At 34.8% G+C, this 16,948-nt stretch overlaps 1 protein-coding gene across 1 annotated transcript; it reads right to left on the bottom strand.

Moving 5' to 3' along the window:
• Positions 1–251: 251 nt before the first annotated feature.
• Positions 252–6,289, bottom strand: LOC140832595 (anoctamin-like protein At1g73020). The gene is made up of 16 exons (XM_073196697.1): positions 5,819–6,289; positions 5,416–5,485; positions 5,152–5,267; positions 4,468–4,594; positions 4,293–4,393; positions 3,929–4,020; positions 3,717–3,821; positions 3,318–3,587; positions 2,507–2,639; positions 2,306–2,419; positions 2,145–2,215; positions 1,910–2,040; positions 1,393–1,475; positions 1,196–1,303; positions 837–995; positions 252–756 (listed from the first exon to the last, which is right to left on the bottom strand). Exons 1-16 carry the CDS (start codon positions 5,999–6,001, stop codon positions 628–630), a joined length of 1,992 nt encoding a protein of 663 aa, XP_073052798.1. The 5' UTR covers positions 6,002–6,289; the 3' UTR covers positions 252–627.
• Between the last annotated feature and the right edge of the window lie 10,659 nt (positions 6,290–16,948).

The following is a 16,948-nucleotide window of genomic DNA, read 5'->3' as shown; positions in this document are numbered from 1 at the left end:
AATCATAGCATTTCGTAGATAGGAATTTATTTAGTTTAACATAATATATATAAGCTTTTATGTTAAAAACATAGATAACTTGGATTTCTTGGATGCGAATATTTTATTCAGTGTTTAAAAAACCTTTCCCAATTTACTATTATTATTATTCTTATCGTATAAAGGAGGTGTGCTTCACTGTTTTTAGTTTAACAAATATCTTCATAGATGATTATATTTATTGTCAGGCTAATAAATCAATGAAGGTAATAGTCGCAAAAATAAATTAATTAATAAAAATAAAACTGTCGCGTCTATTATCTTATCTCCCATGTAAAAAAGCACATTGATAAAACTTTTAATGATCAAAAAGAGTATTACCAATAAGAGAGAAAAGGATCATCCTCGAGCATTACTTTCAGACAGCACACTATTACAAACGATGAAACAACTCATCTAAACAGATACAATTTATCTAATCATTTCTTTTATGATCAAAACTTGGCAAGCGGATGCAGATGGCAAACCCCAGATCAAGTTCTCGAGCTCGCGACTCCATAGAAGTGCTCGAGCAGGGGAGAATATTACGACTTTCCTGTGCAGTTCTTGGCAAACTATGTGAAAGTGGAAAAAGTTATTTGTGCATTTCTACTCGTTCTTTTTCATCTCCCAAAACAACTTTTCATCACCGGAAACGGTTCTCAATAGTTGTCTGGAACAAATCTGTTCTACTTGAGCTGCAGTCTTCTTCCGTGCAGCTCTAACCCATGCTGGCTCCTTTAAAATGAGAAACTCAGGCTAAGTTGTTTTTTGAACAATTATCTTCAGGTTTAATAAACGAGTCCTGAGTTTTATACCTCGGGAACAATGCGCGAAAATCCAAATTTAACAAACAAAAGCACGTGTTCCATGACAAGAATAGCTGCTAAACCGGGTGAGAGACTCCATTTTCCTTCTTTATCGTATAGACATACTAGGAGTATGCTATTGGTACAAATTGACGCCACTATTAGAAACTGAAACAAGAAAGAATAAAGATTCAAATATGAAATACTAGGAAGGTATAAGTTCTTCAACGTAAAAATCTTGTTTTAAGAAATATGAGCATTGAAAATCATGTTCTAAGAAATATGAGTATTGCCTCTAAAAGCCCCAAAAATTTAAGTTCCAGGTTCGCGTGGCCCTTGCTTAAATAATATATGATCTAACGAAGGACCTGAAATATATTCAGCCAAGCTCCGATTGTTGCATCAGAACGAGGTATAGGCCTTCTCATCATGGTCAGCAATTTCAGGGCATCAGTTCGAATCTCTGCTATGTTATTCTGCCTCAATCATCAACGGAATAAAAGACATTAATATCTACACATATATCAGGCATCAGTTGATTTATAGAACCAAAATTCATTACTACCACTGCAGAAAAGGCGAACGCGAGGGGGAATGCACAAGCAAACATCGTGGTCATCCCGAACTGCAACACCAACTCCAAAAAATCTGCCACCACTTAATGATTTTAAATCTTATAAACCATTAACATTGAAACAAAAATCTTGAAATGATTAAATTTACTTTTACATAAAAGAAAGTAGAAGCCATTGAATGAAAAGCCACATGAAACCAGACCCCAAAAGGTTTGTTTTCTTTTCTTTTCTTTCCTTTTCATATCTGTCTACTTATTTATCAACAGTGGAATCTTCCAGTGACTAGAAAAAGCTCCTGTTACACCTTTAGTAGACTGGAGATCGAGTCAATCAGCTGCTTGCCTGCTTCTATTCAGACTTACAGAGTGTAAATTGTTGGATCGCATGGGATCAACATGGCATGTACCCACATAATCAATTGATAGTCATGCATTGAGAAAAAACCTGATCTGCAATAATAAGTTCTCTTTATAACTATCTTACTATGACAACATAAGAATGCATTACCATCAAAGAGTCCATCTTCAAGCTCTTGACCGATACTCGCAGCATAAGCAGGTTTGAGGTAATCCTTTTCTACCCTCGGAATTGTTCGGATGTTCTCTGTTGATGGTCCTTTTTCACACTTTCTCTTGGTCCTTCAAACATATATCGTTCATCTTTTTTAGACAAAGATCCAATTAAGGGAAGTTGTAAAGAAGTCACAAAGCAATACATGCCATTTAAAAAAATTTATACATACCTGACAGTACGGAACTTTTTGAATGTATAAGACAGAAAGGGAAAACAATTTTCCAATAGATTTTCAATTACCTGAGAAATTTTCCAAGTACAGACATACATAAGAAATAGGAATCAATAGGCAGAGAGTAAATGATAGGAGGCCATGAAAGTCTTTCTTACCTCATACAATATAAGGCGTTGGATTAAAACTTGCCGAAGGGTCATGATGTTGCGATGCAGTAGAGCATGATAAAATATTCCAATGTATGTCTGCATAAAATAAAGACCAAACACCTGGCAGAAAGAAAAAGGAAAATTCTTGTTTCATGGCAGTTAAGTCAGGAAAAAAATTGAAGCATTATACAGCTCTCTTTAATCTACCTTATAGACTAAGCTGTTAGCTCGGTACTCCACATTTTCATTATTCTCATGTTTAACAAGCTTCACGGAAATCTTGCCTCCCAATCTTGTGAAGTACTGAATAGCAAAGAGATAACCTGCTGTCAAACAAAACCTGAAAAATAATGAAACACGTAAAATTAGTGATTCATTCCACATAAAATCTGAGAAATAAAAATTTAAAAATCCCAGTTCATAAGCTTATCGTATCCCAATCTGAAACTAGAAGGAAAAAGTGTGCACAAAGAGAGCACTTGACAGGGTCGCAGGACACTTTGAGTTCAAGAGATGTTGAGCAGTTATTTTGTCCAAGGACTGCTTAATTTTATTTTTTGATAAGGAAAAAAATCATTAATAAATATAAACTCTCCACTTGAATAAACTTGTTAAAAAATGGACTGACAACCCAAATATGATGCCTAACAGGGCATGAACACATTACAGAATTACTGATATAGGCTAATATAAGTAGTATTTGTTTAAGGTCATCGCTCAGAGCTGCACAAGTCCGAGAGTTACTGGAGTGGTGTAGGGATTAGTTGTATTGAACCATAATTTTGTTAACATCCAAACCTCATGCATAAATATCTCTTTCGCGTAACGTATTGATTGATTGAAGACCTGATTGAGCTTAAAAATAGAAAGCCTTAAATATTGCTACATCAGACCCCAGGTTCCATTTAGAACTCTTTACTTTATTTGTCTTTTCCTCGCAGGAAAAAGGGGGAGGAAAGAGTATTGCTAAAATTTCATTTGCAAAGAGAGAGAACCATCATCTAGAACTAATTCTTACTTCAGAAAGTCTGAGCCTATGACCTCATAAAGATGAGCATATGCCAATTCAAATGGTAGCTGGAGACATATGATACTTGTTATGATGAATGCATCATTTCTGAATCTCATAAGCCATCTAATCCACTCTTCTTTTTGGAAAAATGCTTTCTCCTTCATTTTAATTGTCTCTTGTTTCTTCATGATTTCCTTGGGGTTTTGTGGCGAGCTGGGTTCTAAATGCACAAATTTAAATTCAGATTCTGTGACGGTTGAATGATACATCTGCCACCTGAATCAAAATAAAAAACGAAAATGTAATGAAAATAAAGAAGGCAAAAGAGAATTTATTGAAAAGAAACATTCGAAGTACTTCTCTGAAGAGGACAACAATAAAGAGATGGCCAAACTATCAACATACCTAGCTAAAAGGGCCGAGCTTTTGCGCTTCCAAAACTGGAAAAAAAGTATAGCCCAAGCTATCACCCATACGAAGAATAAAGGAAGAACCCACAATTGCAAAGATCTGAGAGAGGTTTTTGAAGCCTATATGAGAATCAGTCAATACAAGAAACAGAAGTGTTTGTTCTTCATATCATGTGAATAAAGAGGAACAAATTCAAGCAGACCTACCCAAAATCAACAAAATGAACCGTAAGCCCCAAGGCAGCCGGAAATAGCATCCACTTTGTGTACATTCCAAGGAAGGCAAAATAGGTAGCAATCTAAAACGAACCATCACATTCTCAATCGTTAAACAAAATGCCTCAATGTGATTACTGAGAAGCTAAAATTAAATAGAAGAAAGCTCTCAATAGCTAGGTTCAGCAACCACTAATTAGCAATAACCTTTTTTTAATAAGAAATGACACTCATAAATAAATATGAAACAATCAAGGATAAGGCATCCTTCTTACCAATCTTTTGAATAACAAAATGAGACCCCATTTGCATGCCAAACCTCGACATAAACATGTTGACAAGATTTCACATTTACCTTCATTCCATAGTATGAACATATCTCATCAATTGGCTGTGTTGTGAGATCGAACCAGTTCAATGCCCAACTTCTTAATAGCAGTTTTCGCTTTCTTTCATCTGGAAAAAGTAATGAAAATGTTAATCATTTCCAGATTACAGAAAAGTAGAAAATTCAAATGAACAATGAGTACCATGCAGTGGAAATATGTCTTTGATGACACCTAATGATCTTAATTTCTGAATAAGAGATTCCCCTGGCTGCCAATAATGCTCTGTGCTATCCGATTTCATTCCTACAATCAACTTTCCTGTGTTCACCTGGAAAATATGACTCAGTCAGCACTGTATCAACAGGAATGACACCCTGGATGCTGTGAGTTATTACTACTTATTGTATATATAAAAAACAAAATTCAATCATAATAAAAAGAAATAAAAAAATGAACGATCAAAAAAATTAAACACACTTCCAACCAATCTTGAGAGAAAACAAAATGACACTCAATTTGAATTTCTAATCTCGACATCAATAGATTATATGGCTATCGATTTAGGCTAATACAGGTTATCGCCCAAATAATAGAAAATTAAAAGGACTTTCTTCAGGAACTATGCCAAGATGCGCCCAAAGTGCCACCTAATATTTGGTATTCTCCCTCAGTGAACATAGATATGCTTGTATATTTACATCAATTCCCTTCTTTCCATGATATTCAGATGAATGCTAGTATCACTACCCTCCATAATTTTATTGAATTTTTCTCCCTTGCAATCCTATAAACTATGTCCACAACTGCGTTAATTTTTCTAGCCACGTGAAGAAATTGAGAACTAAAAGAACTACTCATAAGGATCCAACAGAAGAAAAAACTTACAATTCCATCTAATATATGATTGTAGCAATGGAAACGCTCACACCAACTGAATAAGGAACCGTCTGGCTGCCTAACAAAAGCTTCAACTTCATTCCATTCAAATGGTAAATCAATTCCTGAAAAAGCAAGATCAATTCCGAGATAAAAAGAAATTAAACTGCAATATTAGTTGAAAATTTGGCTATAGCAACATAAGGTTCCTCACACAGAAAGAACCAAAACAGAAACCGAAACCATGACAAGATTAGTGATCACACCTATTACCTATATGAGTTCTCTTTCTGAATTTCAACTCAACCGCAGCCTTTCCCAGTATCTCCAGTGGTGCTGCCAACTGCAAAGGCCACAAAAAATTCCCTAGCACTTTACCCAAATAAAGATTTTGAACGATCGAGAAAAATTCTTAATTATTGAAGTCAACAATGCACCATCTTTTTACACCAAAAATCTAAGTATCCCACTTAGTATCATAGGTTGAAACAACAGGGGAGGAACCAAAAGAAAAAAAGATTGTCAAGTGGGCCAGAGAGCGTATAGGTCCATAAAAAATTTGAAACGTCCGAAATCAACATCGGCCAAAGCACGCAAAATCATAACATCTCAAGCAGAAACCAAAAACATGAACAAATTACTAAAAGATCAAGAACAAACAAAAGCTAAAACGCGCCTTAACGAATTCATTTTGAAGGCCAACCGCTCTTTCAACAATCAGCCCTCTTTTCTTGAACTCATCGACAAGAACATGAACACAATCAGCATCACCACTCTCGTCTCCTTGGATTTCACCCCACTTAGGAACAGCCACAGCTATCTCGAAAACAACGCCTTCTCCCTTATCATGCCCACTCATTTCCAACAAAAACCCAAGAAAATTCAGCTCCGAAAAAGCTCTAATAACAAAAAGGGTGCTTGTTTTTCAACCTTTTCCGGCAGCAGCAAGTGAGGTTCAGATTTCTTTTTCAAATTGTGGCTCGAAAGATTGAGACTTGCACCGAGATATGTCAACATACATGAATTTTTGAGGCGGGGCCCTCTTTAAGTTTCTCAAACAAGAAGTAACTGCAGCACCTGTAAATGAACATACAAAACCAAAGGACAAGCAGTGACCCACGAGTCTACAATCCCTCCTATTTGTCAAATTTATTGGGTTTTTGCCATTTTTTATATTCTTTTTCCCCCTCGAGCGTATAATACTATATACATATATATACCGAGGATGACAGCACATCAGTCATCAAGACCGCGTAACAAATATAATCAAATTTTCATATTGATTTTTAATACTATCTTTACTATTTAATTATATTTGACCTCTCTATGAGAAATAATAATCTCTCTCTATTATGAAAATCAAATTTACTAAAATAAGTTTTTATGATATTTTTTGTTACATGAAAATGAATTATTTTTAAATTTTAGAAGAGTGTTATTTTTTGTTTATTAAAAATTATATCATGAGATCAAATTTTGTATGTGTGTATAGAAAAAAATTAATCTATTGTGTTTTTTATAACATTTTGTTGGGTGCAATAATTGTCCTTGTTTGGTAGAGCGATCGAACCGTGGTACTTGAGCTGCTGTGCGGTTTAAAAAATTTGAGTTGCACCATTATCACTAGCTATAGCTTTTGGTAAAGCGACAAGCGCTCGGTCCTACAATTGGTATCAGAGCCAAGGTCACGGGTTCGATTCTCATTGATTGCAAGGAGTGCAATTATTGGGAGGGAGATTGTTGGGTGCAATAATTGTCTGTGTTTGGTAGAGCGATCGAACCGTCGTGTTGGAGCTGCTGTGCGGTTTAAAAAAATTGAGTTGCACCATTACCACTAGCTATAACTTTTGGTAAAGCGGCAAGCGCTCGGTCTTACACATTTCATATAACATTGTCACGTGTAGAATTTTTATTGTGTGAGAAATTTATAATGTAGTTAAAAAAATCGGTTGAAATTTGATACACATAACGATCAATTATTGGTGTAACATAGAATATTGCAGGAAATGATGTTGATACCTCATAAGGGCCCGGATCATGGATGACCCAGGATATTAAATTGATTCCCAAAATAGGGTCAATATGCAGAGTGCTTTCTTCAGCAGCCCGGCAAGGAGATGTCCGGGCTCTACTCCACAGGCAACCAGAAGCCTGAGCTCTTAGATAAGCCGTCGGGAGGCATTCTACCCGGTCTATCTCGATAACAGTGCTGTACTCGAGTGGTTCAGAAGATAAGATCTTGTCTCGAGAAGCGTACCTGACAGAATCCTATTGATGTGACTTGATGGAAAAATAGGGTGCCTTGACAGGAAGTCAATATCAAAGGTTATGAGTGGTAGGTGTACGCGCAAATTGAGGTAATTTTTTGTTTTCCTTCCTATAAATAGCAGGTATGCATCTCATTTAAAAAGGGCCCTGAATCTTTGAGCTCTCAAGCACACTTATATTCTCACATATATAGCTTGTGTTCTTTGTCTTCAACCTGCTGACTTAAGCATTGGAGTGGCCACGCCGGACACCCCTTCGGCGCCCATTCACGAGTTCATCTCCTTGTCTGCAGGTCACAGTGGAAGCTATAGCTCACAGATCCATCTACTGTACTCATTTTCCTGAACAACATTATTAATAGCAGATCCGGTGGAGCACCCTACCCGGCTCACCCATTTCACCAGGATCACATCAGTTGTAGATGATTTTCTTTCATGTGTTTTTATATATATATGAAACATCCATTGTTCATTTTTCTTTAAAATATACTAGAAGTTTTTTTCCCTCTATACCACTTGGCTGAACCACATATATATTTATATTTTGCACCATTTAAAAATAACACAATCAACTATTATTTGAAAATCTAAAAGAACGTATTTAAGACATAAAATCGTAAACGTCAACCAACCCTAAGCTAACATTATTTCAAAAATAAATTTAACTGTAACATCCTCTCCAAAAACCTCTCAAAAACATATTAGTTATAAAATCTTTAAACTAGCTTACATCTTAAACATAATTTTGCAGAAAACTAACAACCCACCTTCAGTCCAGCTAGTTCAACCATCGAGTCCTCCATCAATATCATGCTCAAGTACATCGATCACACCTAGTGAGTCTATTGACTCAGCAAAGTAGCAACAGTGAAAATACTTTTAATAAAATAGATTTTCATGAACATAAACTTAAACATTTTTTTCTTTCAGCATATATTTTTTCATTTTCATCATATATGTATACCTTTTTTCTTTTTATTGAATTCAGACCGTTAATTATGACTTTCGTATTAGCTGTAGGTTGATGGATCCATCTACGTATTACCACGGTACCCAGCAGCGAGGACATCAGCGACACTCTTACCCGTCAACTGAGCATTGGCCTTACATATCATCGTATCATCGTATTAGTCACAATCAATTCATCTCCTTCAACTTTTCATAATTCTATCACTTATAAAAATTCAATCATATATAAATGATTTTTTTTTATTTTAAACAAATATGCAACATATCTTTTAGTATTAGCGTATCGTCATAAAATTTCATAAATATTTAAAATAAACATTTAACATATATTACAGCATTCATAGCAATGTCATGATGTCTAACATTTTTCAGGTGTAAAATGATTGTTTTGTCCCAGAAACCCCAACTTTCCCAATGTATCCTTAGATCTTAAAAAGACGACCCAAATCATTCCACTTAACATAACACCTTAAAATAGATAAATATTTCTTAGACGTAAACTTAAAGCTGAAACGTGTGATCTTTAAAATACTATTGAAATTTTTTTTTTAAGGTATGACCGAAAATACTCACACTCATTGTAAAGCCCCGAAAATTCGTGTTTGGATTGTGGAAAAATTATTATTTTTTAAATAATTAAAATATCTCATTCATAAAATAAACTGATAAATAAAGTTTAATATATATATATATATATATATATATATATATAAATATATATATATATAAAAAGACATGAATCACTGACCAGAACCTCTTACCAACATCCTAAGGAATTGTTTGAACCATAGCTAAGGGCCTTAGGCCAGCCACAATTCGAACCACATCATGAAATGCGACAATACTCCCAGCCGAGAGCAAACCTGCGCGCATGGGGCATTGCTATTGTTTTGCTGTCATGGATCGTTCCAGTGGCCATTTGATTGACCATGGCATGATCTAGACATCAAGGGGTATGGTATGAACCATGGCTAAGGGCCAGAGGCCAACCAAAATCCACACCACTCCCTAAAGCCGAAACATCACATGCAGTAGGGGGAGGGGCCGAGGGGCTGTTCTTGTGTTTTGATTTAAAAACCGATTCTACCGTGGACCAAGCCTCAAAAAGGCAACTTGGTCACGTCTTAGACATGATAGGGAGAGGTTATAACCATGGCTATTGGCCCCTAGGGCATTCAAGATCAGAAACTCTCCCTTGACAGCAAGCAACAAAAATCGAAGCACAATCTGGTACTAAGGATGAGTTGCTGTCAATACTGAATTTCCAACGGGTATGGGGCTTGAACGAATGGACCAAAATGGTCTTGACACACCCTAGTATGTGTCTATACACATCCTTGGGAGCCTGGAATCGAACCATACCCTGAAACCATCAAAACTAAGCAAACCGTGAAGCACGTGAGGGAACCGAAATAATTCTGCACCAAGTTTCGAAAATGAATGATATGTATTTCTATTTTCTTGCAATAAAATCATGTACATGCGTTGTTTAAAAATACCTATATGACTTGATTGAAGAGAAAATAAAAATATATACATGCCTGAAATTGTTTTGAACGAAAAACAATTGAAACACAACAATGTGGCGTGGAGGAGACAGAGTGCTTTTCCTTATTGTTTGCTACATGGTTTTTTTTCTCTTGTTTCTACCACTGATTCTCACGGTTTTCTCTTAGTATTTTTCTCTGAATTTTCAAGACTACGGAGGGGATGAATGGTTAGGGATGAAGGGGAAAGTCTACCAATAAAAGAGAATGAGATGGTGAGATAAAAATCTTTCTATCTAGAGTTTGAGAGATAAGGAAATATGAATGATATCAAAAGAATTGAGGGGTGTTTAGAGGGTGCATTTGGTCGATTTTATGGTCTAGGAGTAAGGAGAAATTTTCTTAATTAATTATTTGATAGTGTTTTAAAAAAGTGGGGAAGATATATACCTAGAAAAAGTTATGGAAAGATAATTAGAAAATAAATTATCCAACTAATGAAATCTTTTAAAATTAAAGGAGAGACCAATTCTAACGTATCAAATGAGGGTAGATAAGTGCTTAATTAATAACTTTAGTTGATTAAAAGGGTGAGGGATTAATGCCAAGAAAAGGAAGATATCAATGTAGATGAGTTTTCAACTTTTAAATCCTCCAAGGGGAAACGAAATCTTCTAAATAAATATGGTTTGGGATAATGCTTAATTACTAATTATTGAAGAAATAAAAGTGAGGGATTTATCTCCTAAAAATGGATACGGAAGCAAATTAGTTAAATTGTGAGTTGACAAATTTTAAATCCTACAAAATGAGAGAGCCGAAGTTTGATGATTAAAAGAGGCAAAAATATTGCTTAATTATTAATTATTGAAGATTTAGTGTGTTGGAATTATCTCCCAAGAAAATGGATAAGGAAATGAATCAAGGAAATGAGTTGTAAATTAAAGAACTAAATCTTTTAAAAATGAGAAGGGGTGGCCGAAAATTTTAATGAAATGGAGGGAAAAATATTTCTTAAATATTGAATTTTAAATCTCTAGTGTTTTATCTATTCATTAAATATTTTAGGGAATTAAGGAATTAATTATTGAACTTTACTTATTACTTATCTCAACTTATTTATATAATTTTTTAAACCTTCTTTTACATTAAATTCACTTATTATTTAACTTAAATAAATTCTAGGAATATATTCTAAATATTAAAATTTATCTTTTTACTCCAACTCCAGTCCGACCTCACTTATTTAACTGAAAAGGTAGCAACTAAACTACTGCATGAAATAAATAAATTTAAAGAAAAGAATTTAAATACTCATGCAAAAAAATCATTTTAATTTAAATACTAGAATTATGCATGACTTATACGTAGTCTAAATTACGGTTTCTACAATCCTTCCCCCTTAAAAGAAATTTCGTCCTCGAAATTCGCTTATCCTGATAAACAAAAAATTTTAGACTCTTAATTCTAGAATTCTACTAATCCACGCTTCCGATGCGCTACTCTGATAAGATAAATATTAAGATGTCCTTACGTCTCCTCAATCCTAAATAAATTTGTTTACCAAAGTCTTCGTTTGTGAATCGCAACTTAAAACAACTTATGGTGACTTAGTTCTATTCAACTATAGCCCCGAATTTTGACTTATCCCGCAGTTTCTCATACTAGAGATGGATGTCGAAACTTATCGCACCTTACTTATCTTATACTATACTCGTAATATTCATCGACTTATTATATTAGCATTTATGCAGTTCGACTTAAGAACCTTTGTACCAAAATTTACTGATCGACTTCTATTCTCAGTAGAACGCTTAAAGGTTACACCTTATATCAACATCATAGTAGTATTAGCATAAAATCTTTGGATCGAATCTTTATCTTACGACATTAAACTTACGTAACTTATTATTTACAAGTACACCCCGGATGTGAAATCGTTGTAAATCTTAAACCTCGAATAACGTTAATCCATAAAACTCAATTATACAAGATCGACCTTCTACCTTAATAATAACACTTCTAGCATCAATTACATGCTCAAACTATCCTATTCCCAATTACAATCTAGTTGAGGCCTAGGACTCTGAACTTCCTCATTGGAACAAGTGTCGCATTCTTATGTATCCTTAATGCTTACTTAATTCTAGCATATAAACTTAATAAGTTAGCACATGATAGCATTAGACTAACTTTAATAAATCAATTTCACTGATAACCCATAGAATTCTAGAATCCACATATCAAGCTTTTAGATTTCTTACTTGATAAAAAAAATCTAAATATTCATTAATTGATAACTTATATTGAACACAACTAATTCCCTTTTGTTTTTATTTCACCCAAAATTTCCGTATGAACAAATATTCCATAAATTTGAAATTCAAACTTACCTAATCCAAATAGCTTTGAATAAAATAATTACAATACACATATCCGTTTAGTCCCAACTTTATCAATGACTTCCAAAATTTATCAAGACAAGGTGTCTACCTTACCTCTTATGTGCGTCTACCAATTAAACTAACCATCATCGTACCCAAATTTCCTAAAAATTTTAAAATCCCACAAGGTATAATCTTAACTGTTAAGATCATGACTAAAACTTGTGACACATCAAACTTATGTTCCCAAAAATTTACTAACTCAATGTTTATCCTTATAACTGAACTAATCGATCAAATTTACCTTAAATCGTCATCACCTTAAATTCTTAATTTGCCACAACATTATTTCACTAACGCTTAAATTTTCACGCCTAAGATTGATTCATCCTACAATGTCCTTGGTTACCATTCAATATAACATTATAACCAAATATCGAAATATTCTATATTTCCTTCGAGCCTAAATAACCGAAAATTCCTACCATTTAAATCGTTCAATTCTCACTTACTACTAAATAAGTTCTCAAATTTCTTAAAATTGTAAATTAATTCTTACTTTCCTCAAATATCATTCAATTTTTCTCTAAATCTCGAAAATTCCACAATTACCCATGAGTCCTCAGTATTCCCAATTTCATTTTATAGATTTCTCATATCATAAGGTTCAATAGTCTTAAATTTATAAAACCCAAAATAAATTCTCATAACATGTCTTACATTTCTATAAATACTTAAAATCCCAAATGTTCCTCAATTTGAAACTTGCAATATGGCCCTTACAGTTCTCCAAATTTACATTTTGGCCCTACAACTCTTCGAAATTTGCATCATTGTCCCCATAAAATTTTCCATCTTTATCTCATTAAACTTTTAAATTCTCGAACTCAAAATTAAATCCCAAAATTTGATAAATTCAAAAATAGTCCCTTAGAGTTTTTGTTTTGCACTTAGGTCCTCAAATTATTAGTTATTACAATTAGGTCCCTAAAATTCTCAATTCATGCAATTACACCCTTAAATCTAATTATGTAGAGCATGTATCCTAAATAAATTCTACGTTTTATACTTCCAAATATCGTTTTAGTCTTCGAATCATTAATCCTTGCATGGAATCTTCAAAAATTTAATTCAACTAGCAACCACGAACCATCATTAATTTCCTACAAATTCTACAAATCCTGAAAACATTCATAATTTTTAAGTTTAACTTATGGCCCATAAGTAGAATATCAGTACTACTAACCCAAAAATTAATATAGTCAAATAATTTACGACCTCTCCTAATGCCCAATAGCAAAATTCTTATTTATGTCCGGTGGGGGTGGAGGTGCATTTCCGTCCTGCCTCTGATGCTCACCGTCCTCATGACGGCGCTCATCATCCCTCGCGCGCTCACAAGGCGTCTAGGAGGCAGCCAACATGCATTATCCCATTATTTCTCTGAAATTTAAATAAATACTGCATAATCATAATTTTGACATAAAACATTTCATGGAAACATGCTGTTAAAATATTTCATGCTGTAAACGAAATGCGTAAAAGTAAAACTTACAGACCGAAGACGTGACTTTGTGAGCTTCTCGAGGTCAGTAGTAGTACAACCATTTACAAGAACATAGGCTCTGATACCAGCTGTAAAGGCCCGAAAATTCGTGTTTGGAAATTTGCGGAAAAATTAAAAATTTACTTTTTAAATAATTAAAATATATCATTCATAAAATAAACTGATAAATAAAGTTTAATATTCAAAATAGCAGCGGGAGAAATTATTGTTTGCAAAAATAACCGTTTAACATAATCCAACGACGGATAAAAATATTTGAGCAATAAATGATTTAAATGCTGAAAATGAGGTCCCCGGGTTCCACTACTGCCGACCCAAGCTAGCTCACTGGTCCCCGCCCTCGGTCCCGACGTCATCAGTACCTACAACAATCAAGTCTAGTGAGTCTAAAGATTCAGCATGCATATATCGTAAATAACGAGTAAATAAATAATAAAATCCCATGCAAGTGAAAATATCATGTCATGAGACATAACGTAAAATATCGTGTCATGATTAATTATAATACGTGCATAACTGAACTGAAAACCATAGTGAAAATGTTTGCTCCATGGAACCCTATAATGAAGTAGCATGTAATAATTTTTTTGGTGAGATTATGGTCTACGCAAGTGGCCCCTACACTAAACTAAACTGAACTGACCAATAAGTGACCACCAGGTGAAGCAATAATCGTCTGATCAAACTAATGCCACAGTATACTGGGTGGGACCGGTAAGTGACCATCGGGATGAACTGAACTGAATCGGTAAGTGATCACCGGATGAAACCATGATAGTGAAGTAGCCACAAGCAATATCGCATAAATATCAAAAAAAATGAATATTTTATATTTTGCACGTAATATAATTAAATAACGTAATTAAATGTTCTGTATTAATTTTTACCATATGGGTTGGATCGTTCCCAGGCTCGCTGCGACCTAGATATAACATGAAAATATGCAAATGATTTAACTTGACCAAACGTTGTAATTGAATCCAAAAACGAGACAGTTACGCCCAATGACTAGGTATTTAATCATGACTCCGTGCCAACCCGAACCAACACCGAACCATCATTTGGTCATGATTAAAATACACCTAAAATTATGAAATAATACTCCTAAAATTATAGTACTTCAAATTTTAGTGAATGGAGGCCAAAATATGAAACGCTCTTTCGAGAGTCACTTTGGCACATTGCACCGTAAATTCTCGTACAACCTCTAAACTTAACCGAATCATGAACGGCCAAAAACAGGGCCTTTCCAACTCGATGAGGTACTGTCCAGTCCAAGGCCATAGGCTAAAAGCCAACCAAGAACCCGAAATACACCTCTGAACCGCAGCACACATGCTGTCAAAAATTACAGCAGCCGCGCTTTGGTTTCCTTGCGTCGTTTGCGAAGCTAATTGCCATTGGGGCTTGAACCACCGACCAGAACCTCTTACCAACATCCTAAGGAATGGTTTGAACCATGGCTAAGGGCCCTAGGCCAGCCACAATTCGAACCACATCATGAAATGCGACAATACTCCCAGCCGAGAGCAAACCTGCGCGCATGGGGCATTGCTATTGTTTTGCTTTCATGGATCGTTCCAGTGGCCATTTGATTGACCATGGCACAATCTAGACATCAAGGGGTATGGTATGAACCGTGGCTAAGGGCCAGAGGCCAACCAAGATCCACACCACTCCCTAAAACCAAAACATCACATGCAGTAGGGGGAGGGGCCGAGGGGCTGTTCTTGTGTTTTGATTTAAAAACCGATTCTACCGTGGACCAAGCCTCAAAAAGGCGACTTGGTCACGTCTTAGACATGAGTTCTAACCATGGCTATAGGCCCCTAGGGCAGCCAAGATCAGAAACTCCCCCTTGACAGCAAGCAACAAAAATCAAAGCACAATCTGACACTAAGGATGAGTTGCTGTCGATACTGAATTTCCAGCGGGTATGGGGCTTGAACGGATGGACCAAAATGGTCTTGACACACCCTAGTATGTGTCTATACGCAGCCTTGGGAGCCTGGAATCGAACCACACCCTGAAACCATCAAAACATAGCAAACCGTGAAGCACATGAGGGAACCGAAATAATTCTGCACCAAGTTTCGAAAATGAATGATATGTATTTCGATTTTCTTGCAATAAAATCATGTACATGCGTTGTTTAAAAATACCTATATGACTTTATTGAAGTGAAAATAAAAATATATACATGCCTGAAATTGTTTTGAACGAAAAACAATTGAAACACAACGACGCGGCACGAAGGAGACGGAGCACTTTTCTTTCTTGTTTGCTACTCGATTTTTTTTTATCTTGTTTCTACCACTGATTCTCACGGTTTTCTCTCAGTATTTTTCTCTGAATTTTCGAGACTAAGTAGGTGGATGAATGGTTATGGATGAAGGGGAAAGTCTACCAATAAAAGGGAATGAGATGGTGAGATAGAAATCTTTCTATCTAGAGTTTGAGAGATAAGAAAAATATGAATGATATCAAAAGATTTGAGGGGTGTTTAGAGGGTGCATTTGGTCGATTTTATGGTCTAGGAGCAAGGAGAAATTTGCTTAATTAATTATTTGATAGTGTTTAAAAGGTGGTGAAGATATCTACCTAGAAAAAGTTATGAAATGATAATTAAAAAATAAATTGTCCAACTAATGAAATCTTTTAAAATTAAAGGAGGGGCCGATTCTTATGTATCAAATGAGGGTAGATAAATGCTTAATTAATAATTTTAGTTGATAAAAAAGGTGAGAGATTAATGCTAAGAAAAGAAGATATCAATGGAGATGAGTTGTTAACTTTTAAATCTTCAAGGGGAAACGAAATCTTCTAAATAAATATGGGTTGGGATAATACTTAATTACTAATTATTGGAGAATTAAAAGTGAGGGATTTATTTCCTAAAAATGGATAAGAAAGAAAATCAGTTAAATTGTGAGTTGCAAATTTTAAATCCTACAAAATGAAAGGGCCGAAACTTGATGATTAAAAGAGGAAAAAATATTGCTTAATTATTAATTATTGAAGATTTAATGTGGTGGAATTATCTATCAAGAAAATGGATAAGGAAATGAATCAAGGAAATGAGTTGTAAATTTAAAAACTAAATCTTTTAAAAATGAGAAGGGGAGGCCGAAA

This window comes from Primulina eburnea, chromosome 1, assembly GCF_022965805.1.
Source record: "Primulina eburnea isolate SZY01 chromosome 1, ASM2296580v1, whole genome shotgun sequence".
In the NCBI taxonomy this organism is placed as follows: domain Eukaryota; kingdom Viridiplantae; phylum Streptophyta; class Magnoliopsida; order Lamiales; family Gesneriaceae; genus Primulina; species Primulina eburnea.
The sequence above is the reverse complement of the archived record's forward strand: the minus strand, read 5'-3'. Positions and strand labels throughout refer to the sequence as shown.

Excerpts from the sequence above, each read along its gene's own strand:
- LOC140832595 (XM_073196697.1), bottom strand. The coding sequence starts at position 6,001 with ATGAGTGGGCATGATAAGGGAGAAGGCGTTGTTTTCGAGATAGCTGTG. Across the intron at positions 4,595-5,151 it reads ATCATATATTAGATGGAATT|GTGAACACAGGAAAGTTGAT; the intron begins GTAAGTTTTTTC and ends CATATTTTCCAG. Across the intron at positions 2,041-2,144 it reads AAAAAGTTCCGTACTGTCAG|GACCAAGAGAAAGTGTGAAA; the intron begins GTATGTATAAAT and ends ATATGTTTGAAG.